The sequence below is a fragment of the Lepisosteus platostomus genome, chromosome 3 (genome assembly GCF_059453375.1).
Source record: "Lepisosteus platostomus isolate fLepPlt1 chromosome 3, fLepPlt1.hap1, whole genome shotgun sequence".
Classification (NCBI taxonomy): Eukaryota; Metazoa; Chordata; class Actinopteri; order Semionotiformes; family Lepisosteidae; genus Lepisosteus; species Lepisosteus platostomus.
Window position 1 is genome coordinate 1,935,666 of NC_142613.1, and position 12,573 is coordinate 1,948,238.

Here is a 12,573-nt window from a genome sequence, read left to right on the forward strand (position 1 = left end):
GTTCTCGATGGTACGATGAGGAAGTGACAGCTGGCAGGCAGGGAGCGGGGACGCCCCAGCCTTACCGGAATGGTGTAGAGAACAAGAGGAAGGGGGGGGAAAAAAAGGATAAGACGCAGGAAACAAGGTGCAGCCGGAGGCCCGGGTTCGGGGGGGGAGGGCAGTGCAGTTCCGTGTGTGACGGGGAGCGGGCAGGCCGGGAGCCGGGGAGCGGAGGGCGCGTCACGGACAGGCCCACGGCAGTGCCACCATGGCAGCGAGCGGGGACGGGCCGGGGCCTGGCGTGGCGGCAGACAAGGCGATCGGCTCACGGAGGCACAGCGAAGGTAACAGGCAGCAGCTCCGTCTCGCCTCGGACCGATTCGTTAGAAGGAAAAAAAAAAAACCCCAACAGCAACACAGTCGGAGCTCATTCCTGCGAAACTAGAAAACTCGAAACCGACGGTGTGGAAAAGCGCGAGTTGACCCCACTGTCCGGGATAAGTTTCGCCGCCTGAACGGACCCCTTCCCTTCCCTCGGCTGCCGTTTGCGTGTCCGGCTTCCAGTCGCGTATTGGCGAGTTGAGCTGCCGCGCTCGGCGGGCGTTACCGAAAGCCAGAGCTGGGAAAGCAGAAGCCCGTCTTGTGGGAGAGCGTTGCTAGGCGGGTGTCAGTGGGCAGCTCGCACACGCCGGATCGATATCCGTGTCACCTCTCCTCGGGACTGGGATCGGGACGAGGCGAGCCATTCAGTTTCTCCGGCGAAGCTAAGCGCACTTGAACCGAGCGCCTGTCTGTGCTCGGTGTGCGATCTCTTACTTTTCCCATCTGAATCTGGCTTAACTGCTGTCGCTGTGAACTCTCCATAGGGACGCCTAATCGATTTAGAAAGGTACTGTGTATCTCGGACAGCGCGTCGTCAGTAATGGCTCTGTGCCTCTTCCCGCTGTGTTACGCGCCCGGGCTCAAGTGAGAATTCTAGCAAGGTCCAGGCGTGTGTCAATGTTGTGTTTGTAATTACGTGTTGTTGGATTCAACCTGGGAGCTGCTGAACCTTAAATTAATATCTAGGCTAATTGTTGCGGACGCTGGATACACTGGAGAAAGACGAGGTAGTCTTTGAAGTGAGGTATTTTTTTTTGAGAGTGCTACTTAGTCTGATGTCTGGTGTAACTGAAGATCTCTTATCTGTATTTGCCCAATGTCCTAAATTTTATATACACATTTATATGTGTACATACATTTTATATATACAGTATAATAGAGAATAAAAATCGCCTTTTCTAAAAATTAAAGTTGATTGTCAGTAGTCCTCACAAATCAGCTATAACTCGGAGTAGATTTCTGGACATATGCATAATTTTACCAGCAATTAGAGTGAGACTGCATTTAGGGTTTAGTGTTTTGCAGTATAAGATAGTGCCTCCCATTGTACCACAGCACACAATAGGTTCTTATTCTATTCAGTTGTCTCCTATCAATAACAAAAGGATATACCATAACAATCCCTTCAGTCTGCTGGACTTCTTAGGTTTTCTCCAAGAAAAGGCTAAAAACTCTGGCTTGGCCGTGCCTAGGACAACGCCCCTATTAGCTAAGGTCAACAATGCTGACTGCTTTTGACATATTCAAATACGGGTCTCAAGACACGCAACATTTCCTTACGATTTAGTTGTGGTTTGTGGAATGTTAGTATCCATGTTGTGATATAGTTTATAGTACAACACTGTGTGTGTTGGTGCATTCTAGCATGTAGATGGCATCTAAACCAGGGGTGGGCTGTCCTGGGCTTGGAAGGACACTGTGTCGTAACTCAGCTCTTTATTGGCTTAATTGGACCAATTTAATTTAATAGCTTGACCAGGTCTGTAAGTGTTGGTGTTTTGAAGACACCAGGAAACCTGCTGATACACCAGCCCTCCAGGACCAGGACTGGACAGCCCTGGTGTAAAAACACTGACCGGCCCTCCAGGACCAGGACTGGACAGCCCTGGTGTAAAAACACTGACCGGCCCTCCAGGACCAGGACTGGACAGCCCTGCTGTAGACACACTGACTGACCCCTCCAGGACCAGGACTGGACACCCTTCTGCAGACACACTGACCGGCCCTCCAGGACCAGGACTGCTCATCCCTTTTCTAAACAAACTGCGGTGTGATCCTGATGCAGCAGCTGTTGTCTGACAGTAGGGAAGGTGAAAGGAAGGGACCTGGAATGGGCCTGGCAAGGAGCAGTAGATCCAGTCAGGCAACTTTCTGCTGCATTCAGAGTCTTTTGTGTATTAGGAATGCATGTAAACCCTATCCTGCAATTAAGTGCGTAAGTGTTATTAATTAGTGGCATCCAGAGTGGCTTGCTGGTGTCATGTTAAAATGGCAGCCAGTCTGTGAGGAACTTAATTTGATTGGGAAGCAGTTAACCTTTTACTTCTAAAATCTTACAGATAACAGACAAGAAGAGAAACGCGGGCTCTGGGACTGCAGGGCACCTGTGGAAAGTAAGAGGATGGCACAAAAGTCCTGTTTTTATCAATATCTGGCACTCAGCCCTGCTTCTTTTTTGTCCCAGCTGAAACAAACCAGGTCTTATCGGGTTTGTTTCAGTGTGCTGAACTTTGGGAAGAAATTGGGTCGATTAAGCAGTTGTGATCACAGGTGGAACATGAACCAGGAGACCCTGAGAGCTCTGCAAGAGTAACCCTGGATGTGGGGTATTACCTTGCATGCTGGGTTTGAGGAGTCACCCTAGAGCTCTGAATGTTTTCTTGAGAAAGAAGGGTACAGCGGCTTCATGCCTTTATCGGCTGGTCAAGTGACAAAGTAGAAAATGTGCTTTGTAGCTCAGATCTTGTATACGTGTAAAAAAGCCCTCAGATCTTGACCGAGACCCCTGACACGCAGGTGTCGGGGTGTGTTTTCAAGCTCCTCTGGCTGCTGTTGCTGAGGACGGCGCCATGCTTTTGTGATGCACAGTCGTTCCTCCGCCCCTCCAGGTAACAGGAAGCTCAAGTACATCAGCCTGGCGATCCTGGTGGTCCAGAATGCTTCGCTCATCCTCAGCATCCGCTACGTGCGCACGCTGCCAGGCGACCGCTTCTTCTCCACGTCCGCGGTCGTCATGGCAGAGGTCCTCAAGGTCCTCACCTGCCTGCTCATCATGCTGTTTCAGAAGAGAGGTGAGAGACGTCCCGCAGCTCTTCCTGTTGATCGCTGCAGGGGGGTGGCCCTCAGGCAGGCACGCCTTGAGGCATCGATGGTCTCGAGCAGAACCTACAAACCTATTTGCCCTGTACTGCGAGCAGTCAGTATTGCTTCCCAGCGATTTCCATCTTTAGAAGCCCCTGCTTTGCTCTAGCGTGGGGTTCAGTATCTGCTGGCGGTCAGGTTCTGCTGAGCGCAAGCGATTCGAAGCTGGATGATCCAGTACCTTAAAAATGAAGAAAGGAAAAGACACCGGAGATACGAAAGGTTACAACTAACTTTTGCAGCACGAGATAAACCCCATCAGACATGGAAGCTCTTTTATTCCTGCAGCCATAATATTGTACAGTAAAACTGTACTGTGTTGTACAGTGGCACTCCTGTTGTATTTACAGTCCCATAATTGTTAAAATGTACTGAATCACTGTAATATTGTATGATGTAGCTTGTAAGATTCTGTGTTGGATTTATTGTATTTATATGTGTTGGTCTTTTTCTTGATATTGTGAAGCAGTATTGCCAAGTGAGTATATTGTTCAAGTTTGGGGTTAATAAAGGTCTTCTAAAGGTCAGAAGGGAGGGGGCAGTTCAGCTTATCTGGCCTGTTAGGTAGTTAGTAGCTAAGGGATCCGTAGATCTCAGCTGTACCTTGAAAGAAGGCAGGTATCAACTTGCTTGCTTGTTCCACACTCCCGCAACTCTTTGTGTAATGTAGCACTTCCTGCCCTTGGTTTTAAATACACATCCCTGTAGATTTCGGTGGCGATTCCTCCAGCCCCTGTAACTCCTGCTCCGCGTGCAGCTGTCTTCCTTGCCCCCGATCTTGATCTCGCCTGTGTCTGGTGCAGGGAGCCTGCGGGATTTCGCCCTGCTGCTGTATGACTCCGTCGTCGTCCAGCACCGGGACACGCTGAAGCTCGCCGTGCCCTCGCTCATCTACACCCTGCAGAACAACCTGCAGTACATCGCCATCTCCAACCTGCCCGCCGCCACCTTCCAGGTGAGTGCAGCAGCTGCCCGCTGGCACCAGGTCCAGGAGCCTCTTGTGATTTTCTGCACCGTGCCCGCGCAGCGAGACTGGTGCCTGCTGGAATCCCACAGTGCTTTCTTTCCCCTTTGTTTCCATCTCGTGCTTTTCAACATGATCCGAGGTCCAGGTAAATCTGTATAGTGTGCACCCCTAGTGTTTAGTGTTAAAAAAAGCTGGGGGGCTTAAAAAATGAGAAGGGTTTCCGAACGAGAAGAGGCCACTTGGCCCATCTAACCAGTTTAGTAGTCAGCAGCTAAATAATCCCGGGATCTCATCCACTAGACTTAGTTTATACAAACACAACACGTTCATGTCACGTGAAGAGGCTAACATGTATGACGAGGAAGAAAATAAGTGTATAAAGTAAATTATATAGTCAGTTGTCCAAATTGAGCAGGTTAATAGCTGTGGGGTTAAAAGGTGATGTAGTTTAATGCTCTTGAGTCCAGGCTGTCTGAACTGACGCCCTGGTGGAAGGAGGTGAATTCACCGCGCAGGCGGTGGTCATGAGTGTGATGTAGAATGTAGGAAGGAGACAACTCCAGTGTGCGACGTGGCTCATGGTCTCGTTCTAGGATTTGATGTTCCTTTCAGTTTCTGTGTGTTTTTTCCACCCCCCCAGGTGACGTACCAGCTGAAGATCCTGACCACGGCCGTTTTCTCGGTGCTGATGCTGCAGAAGAGCCTGTCGCGGCTGCAGTGGGTGTCGCTGGTCCTGCTGTTCGCCGGCGTGGCCATCGTGCAGGTCGAGCAGGAGGGGGGGCGGAAGGAGACGTCCGTGGTCGGCGAGAGCCAGAACTACGCCAAGGGGCTGGTGGCGGTGGTGGTGTCCTGCCTGTCGTCGGGCTTCGCCGGCGTCTACTTCGAGAAGATCCTGAAGGGCAGCGCGGCCTCGGTGTGGATGAGGAACGTGCAGCTGGGGATCTTCGGCACCTTGCTGGGCCTGCTGGGCCTGTGGTGGAACGACGGGGCGGCCATCGCCGAGAAGGGCTTCTTGTTCGGCTACACCCCGCTGGTGTGGGCCGTCATCTTCAACCAGGCCTTCGGGGGCCTGCTGGTGGCGGTGGTGGTGAAGTACGCGGACAACATCCTCAAGGGCTTCGCCACCTCCTTCTCCATCGTTGTCTCCACGGTGACCTCCGTCTACCTCTTCGGCTTTCACGTGGACCTCCTGTTCACACTGGGCGCCGGCCTGGTCATCGGCGCCGTCTACATGTACAGTCTGCCCAGGGCCCCGGCCGCCCCCTCGGCCCCCTCCTCCTCCTCCGCCTCCTCCTCCTCCTCCTCCTCGGTGTCTCACTCCAGGAACCACATGGGCGACAGCAGAGACCCGGAGGCCGACCCTTTCCTCCCCAAGTCAGTCCTGGTGAAGTGAGGTTCCCCCCCTTCCGAAACGACCGCCCCTCACCCCCATGCTCCTCTCCCCCTGCCCTCCTCCTCCCTCTCTGAGAGCCCATCTCTTCTAACTCGCCGCCTCCTTCCTGTCCTCCTTCGTCTCGTTTCGTTTTTTAAAACCCGCTCTTCGCCGCGGCCGCGCGTGTGCTCACCTGTGTGTTTCACTCAGCTGGTTCTGGCTCGTTTTCTTTTCACGGAAGGAGAAAGAAAACAAGGAAAGGTGCAGCATCCCTGTTTTTTAGTTCTGTGCAGCTTTCATCTCCCTGCTCCGGTAGTTTTCCTCTGCAGCGTCTCCGGCCTGGGAACGTCGGCTTCCGAGCGGAGCGATCCGGCCGACAGAAACGCACGTGGAAACTGCAAGAGTGTGATCCCTGACAGCCGCTGAAACAGCGTCCTTCTTTTTTTGTCTGAAAGCTGCTGAAATCGCACTTCATAGTGCTTTGTGGAGTTTTATGTGCTCATACTTCACACTGCTGATTTGTCTTCTCTCGCTTTCAGCTTTAACGGCTGATTGAATTTTTCAAAACTCCTGTGTCAGGTGCTTGTGCAAACAGGGATTCACAGCAGGGTAAGCTCCAGGGGCATTGAGGCAGGTCTGAGACTGGGCAGTACAGGTCTTTCATGTTAGGAAGAGCTTGGCTGATCTCAAACAGACGTTTGCCTTGATTCTTACACGTCTAGAAAATGTCATTTCAGTTCTTCCCCAGAATTATATATTGAAAAAAAATGGAAAAGCTAAGATGAACTCAGTTGCTCTTGTGCCATTTGCTGCAGTTTTTTTTGGTCTTTATTTAGCAAAGCTGTACTTTCTGAATAAGTGACCGTTTGGAAAATGATAACAGAGCTAGTGGGCCTATGGAGCACTGCTAGTTTATGGCAGAGACCTTGGGCTCTGTGTGTGAACCTGCTACTGGACAGGACCACCCTGAGCTGCGGCTGTTCTCCACCAGACAAGCAGGTTGTGCTGCTTGCATTTCATTTGCAGTTTGAGGTTTGAGGTTCTGTTCTGAGGGGTTACCTAAGACTTATCATTCTGTCTGATGCCTGTATCGAAGGCTGAATGATAGACTTGAAATCCCTAGTTTTAAGCAAGGTGGCATGCATTTTTTCTTTTTTGGTTCACTCGTCTAGTGTTGAATAGGAATGTTGATGGTGCCATGGTGTGGAGTATGCTTTCATTTTCATTTGAAAAATGCAGCACTAAATCCAATCCAAAACAACAATTTGCGGAAGACAGAAAATGTCTTCCTCGTCTATTCTTCATGGGAGACCCCTGACAGGGGTGATCATTAAACTGCAGTAAACAGCAAACGAGCACTGAGATCTTGCAAAACAGAGCACATATAAAACGGAGGTCCCATAATGAGCTAATTTAGCTTATTCAATTGAAAAGTTTTCATATTAAGGCAAAAACATGATGAGTCAAGATGCATGTTAGTGAAAGAGCCTTTTCTGTCTTTGGTGTCTGAACTTTGAATTTGGGCTGTGCCACTGCTTTCTGCGCTCACTTCCTGGTGGTGGGGGGGTCAGAAAAGCACGCTGTGGCCATATGACCCCCCCCCCAGGAGTGCAGGGGCTCCAAACATCACAGCTACACTCATGATCAAAGGCACCCGTGTCAGTGTCAGATGCTCCTTTTAGATAGAATTCCACTGAATCGGGAATAAAACCAAAAATTATTTTGCTTTTCAGCTGAAAGCCCGTTGATACCTTGTACTGTAGCATTTTCTCCTTTGACACAAGATGGTGTCGTGCCCTTGAAGTACCTGAGCTAAAAAACGAATGCTGTGCCTTTTCTGGAACCTCAATGATATGTATAGTACTAATCATTGTTAATATAATAACATGGAGAATATATATATATATGGAAAAAACTACTGGGTTAAAGGTCAAGTGTGCTGGACTAAAGTGGATTTTTCATCTTTTTTCTTCCACATATGGGGGAGGGAGTATTTTTCTATGCAGGAATATTTTAAACTTATATTCAGAATCAATTTAGGGAGATTACTGTATTATCTTCATATCTTTACATGTCTGTAACTGCTGTTAAGAGTTGCTTATAGGTTTTAAACTGGACATTGCAGTAATAAAGAGGTAAAGAAGGCAGAACACAACTTGCAGAAATATCCTGCAGCAAAGGCATCCATTATGGACACATGTAGGAAAACACAAGTCTGTGATTCTGCAGCATTTGTGAAGGTGAAATATAGTATTTTCACTATTAATGGTGAAATACAGTCCCCTGTATAAGCCTGTATAAGCTAATACAGGCTACACTTGGTGATGGCATATTTTTGAACACAAGCTGCTGTGTTTTTAAATTTATATAGTACTGTTATTTCTAATGTCAGAACCTTTCTTCACAGTGGGACAACACTGCCCCCAATGTCTTTCAGCGTGAGCTGCTGATGGCTTTGTTGTCCAGCCTCAGAAATCTTGTAGCATTGCCTTTCAGAGTGAAGACACCCTTTTTTTTCCATTAAGTGGAAAGGGGGGCCTGCTTCTGGAAATGCTGGGTAAAAAACTAGTATTTAGGCAGGCTGTTCTATGAAGATCTTGTTTATTTCTTTGTATATCTCTCTGAGTCACAGTAATAATAAAAAAATAAACCTAGAATTTATGTAGTACGAACCAAAAGCACTTTATAGGAAGTAATCTTCCCTCTGAAGGATCAGCACCAGCAACTGAATGAGCCATCCAGTACAACAGAGAACCAGAGTAGGCCAGCTTGATGGTGCAGTAGACTGGGAAGTGTGTGACAGGCTGGGCCATCTGATCAGTTTGTGCTGCAGAGCTGATGCTGGTCAGTTTTTGCAGAGCTCCCAGATGTCCTTATGACAAACCAGCTCTTTGCTTTCCTTCGTCCACCCATTACACACTTCTCTTCTACACAGCCAGGTTCACTTTAGGTCAGTTGTTTTGCACACTTGATCATTTTAGTTTGATTCAGTTTTACGGAAGTACACTACTGCTCTTGTTGGGGAAGACAAGAATGATACCGGATCATCAGATTCAATGGATATAATTATAGACCTTTTTTGCTTTACACCAGTTTGTTTTCCTGATGTGCATGTGATATTTTTTTTTTTTAAAAGGTGCAAGACTCTTGCTTTCCTCCCCTCCTTCTCTCTTGGTTTGCTGTTTCGGTCTTGGGTTGTGTTTGCTTCTGTTTCTGAGCTTGCCTCTTGAACTGAGTGAAGATGTGACCGGTCTGGGAAGATGAGCTGTATGAAATGAACTTGAGATGGTTCCCTGGATGGGCTCTTCCTCAGTCCGTTCCCCGGTTATACTGCAGATTAAGACAGAGCTCTATCCCGCCTGCCATTGATAAAATTCCCAGAAGTGCCAGTTGGTGCCAGTGAGCTTTCCTCCACACTTTGGGATTCGTGTTCGCTGGGCCTCTGCTTTCCGCCTCGTGTTCCAGATGAGGGGTTCATTCGCTAAATTTAAATGAACAACCAGTTTAATCAGAACTGGAACTCCAGTTAGAACTGGGTGTGGATTTGGATCTAAAAAAGTTGAGGACTTTGCATTGGCTCATACTTGGCTAACACAAGGTTACAGCCACCTCTGGCAGAGCAGAAGATTTGTTTTTCCCAAAATTGTTCTAATTAAGTGGAATAATGTTTGTAATTAAGCGAGCTAGACGTGGGATGTTTCACCTTTTATGATGTAAGAACACATTTGTGCTGTGAATGAAAGCAGTGCACAAGTTTATCCAGCTCCCACTCAGATCTTAGTGATCTTAGATCAGCTCTTCTCAGTACAGTTACACCCGATGAGTGCTTTGAACACTGTTCTGCACTTCTAAATTTAAAAACAATGTGTGATTTGACCTTAGAGATTCAGAGCAGAATGCTCTGTGGCTCCATCTCCCTCCTTCTGATGTTCTGGTTTTCCAGGTTTAAAATTCCAAACTTTTACACACAAGTACCAGTGGTCAGTCTTGTCTTTCTTGGTAGACTACAGATTCTGTTTTCTTTGAAAGAAAGATGATCATGGCATTAACTGGTGCTTGTTAAGTAAAGGAATTATCCACAACTGCAGATACTCTGTTTTTAAGGGAGAAAATATTCTGATTAATGGGTTGTATTGGAGCACTGAAGAGATTTAGCCAACAGTAAGTACTTCATGGGGGTAAAGACGGTATCTGAGACTGGTGTGGATCTTGAACTCTCTTGACAACAGCCTGCTTATTCTGCAGCAGGAAGTGCAGCCAAGCTCTGGCTGCAGCTGTCAGTTAAGAATCCAAACCGCCTGTAAGCCCGACCACAGCAGAAACCGGATCAGGACTGCAGCTTGTGAACGGTGACCTGTACATGTGTTTTGCTTCTGTTCCTGAAAATGTGGAAAGGAGGGTTTATTCATTTTTAGTCCTGACCAGGTAGTGTGTTTGTGCTCGGTGATGACATGGTGTTCAGACCAGGATGGGTGTGTGTGTGTAGGTGGGAGGGTGGGTGTCTGTGGGTGTGTGTGTGTGCGCAACTTGTGGTTGCCTGGTGTCCTGTCTGGGGTATGTCTGTGCTCTGTGATTGCCTGCTGCAATGGCAGCTTCCTGGTAATGGATGGATAGAAATTATTAGGAGTTTGGTTGGACCAGAATCTATCAGACTCTCCATGATCAGAAGTCTCCTTTTCTGTCTAAATAAAATACAAAATCTAAACCGATTGTGTAGAAGTTACAGTGTAGGTCAGCCTTTTTAATGAGCTTCGGCTTTGTCAAAGTAAAGCAAAATACTCATCCTTTAGTGAACATCAACTAACTACCGAATGCTACAAATGACATCCAGAATTGTTTTGCCTGCTAAAGTGTGAAACGGCCATGGCTCGTGGGGTGACCTTTCGCCCTGGTGAAGCAGCGTGCACTCAGAGCAGAGCTGCTTTCCTTTGCCCTCTCCCAGAGCTGGGGTAGTAGGACCTGTAGTAGGAAGCACTTCTTTGCAATAGGAATCTTGTGTTCTTGAAATACTATAACTGCTTCACAGGAGCCTCAGTCTTAAATGGGTCTGGTAATGGAGGTTTCATAGTTAGAATGAGCATTCAAGTGCTGTGCTGTCGTTCTGGCAGTGGTGCTCGTTGTGTCATTAGATTAATCATCTTTTTCCTGGCAGCTCTGTTGCACTGAGTGCTGCTGGTCCAAAAAGAGCTGGTATTGTAATGTCCTCTAGGGAGAAAAACGAGCAGTCAGAACGTCTAAATCGGTGCAGCTCATAGATGAGCTTAGATTTTCCACATTGGCAAAGGATGAGCGTCACAGCTTTCTTGCTCCTGGGGGAAACATTGTGCCTCCTTTTCCAGAGTGAATTGGGTATGCGTACACGTTCAGATTTTGCGAAGAGACAGGAGGCGTCTGTCTTTTTTCAGTCAGGCATGTGGCATGAACCCTAGAAAACCAAAAGGTTTGAAACGTGGAGAGTTTAGTAAGTCTGGAACACTGAATGTCGCAGGCGGTGTACTAGTTTTCAAGACGCGTCTGTCAGATTGAATTTCAAATCCATTCTACGCCAGCTTGAATGGACTGCTCTTCGTGATGCACCTGGGTATTAACAGCACAAAATGGTTTGTAGAACAGACAGGATCCTGACCAAGAGAAGGTTCTCCTCTAATTTGGAAACTTATAATAAAGCTATACAGCTCAAATTCAGCTTGAACTCAAAAGAGCTGTGATTATCTGTGGGGAGAAAAGCATTTTTTGCTTGCCATCGCTATGCTTCATTACATAAATACAAGTAGGGTAAACAATAGGGAACAGAGGTATCACCTTCTGGGATCAATGGTTAAGCACAAGTTTCTAGATTTACATCTTCCTCTCCTTCTTTGTCTTGATATAGAGGTCTAAGTTTGAACAAGTAAAATGAGCTGCAGCAAACATCCGGATGAGGATTTGTGTTCTTTAGTACCCTAGCAGCCACATGTGCTAAAGACATATTTGTCCCGAGCTTGTATGATGATCCCTGCCACATTTACTACATTTCTTTTTCTGGGTCTATTTTTGTAGCTTATTTGTGTGTTTTTGTGAAAAAGATGCATGTTCATGTGTGGAAGAGGCAAGCAATTCTTTGTTCACAAAAATGTGTTCAGAGTAACTGGGTTTCACTTTTTATTTGAAATACTTTGTGTGTAATTTATGTAAAAAGATTATGTTGATTATATTTTTTGTTAAAACTGGGAGATAATGAAGTGTTTTTATTTTTACTTGAAAAAGAAAAGAAATGCTTGTGCCTTGTAATATTGAGAATTAATTTGCATTATATGATGAAAAGCAATGAAACCAAAAGAAAAGAGAGAGAAAACAACATCAACAGCAGCGTGTGCTTGTTTTATTTCCTTGCCACTCTCAGGCACGTGGGCGAAAACGAGCGTTCTGGGCTTCACCGCACCAAATCGGACCTTTCTCTCGCCGCCTGACATCAGACAAGATAGGGGAAATTACATCTGGGAAGAATTACACCTTACAATAAATCTTCAGACCTTAAGAAGTTCTGCTGAATCTGCTGTCATTTCCCCAAAACTCCTAACGTCTGAAAGGTTTCTTCATGAAGAAACACGACTGATTGTAAGAAACACGACAGCTGGTTAGTCAGGATTTCAAACCAGGAGCACAGAGTTACATCCTAACGCTCCATTCCTCCACTGTGGTAGCGTGAGCTCGACGGAGACACTGTCTCGTGGTCATGGACTTTAAAGAGGCTGAGGGAGAGCTCTCTTATTTCCTCTTTGCTCTCCTTTTAATCTTTAAAGGATGGGGCTGGGGCCCTCATGTCTGTAAACGCCCTTGTAAAAGGTTAATCAGTTGGTGAGTCACAAGCTCTAATTCAAGCTTGTGATTCTTCACACCTGGGAAAACTCTAGTCTTTCACCACTCTTTCCTGTGATTTCTAGAGCCCTACAAAATCCTAGGTCAATGAAATAGTCCCGGCCACATAAATAAAGACGTAAGTACAATAAACAGTTTTTTCCAGGTCTCT

At 47.0% G+C, this 12,573-nt stretch overlaps 1 protein-coding gene across 3 annotated transcripts in view; it reads left to right on the plus strand.

Moving 5' to 3' along the window:
* slc35a2 (solute carrier family 35 member 2) overlaps positions 1-12,573 on the plus strand; it is a 17,551-nt gene continuing 4,978 nt past the window's right edge. The window contains exons 1-5 of one of the 3 annotated variants that reach the window (XM_088623785.1): positions 134-326; positions 2,424-2,477; positions 2,973-3,155; positions 4,029-4,180; positions 4,833-5,566. In XM_088623785.1, coding sequence (XP_088479911.1) covers positions 251-326; positions 2,424-2,477; positions 2,973-3,155; positions 4,029-4,180; positions 4,833-5,566 — 1,199 coding nt within the window. In that variant the 5' untranslated portion in view covers positions 134-250. The other 2 variants (XM_088623787.1, XM_088623786.1) reach the window with 2 other exon arrangements.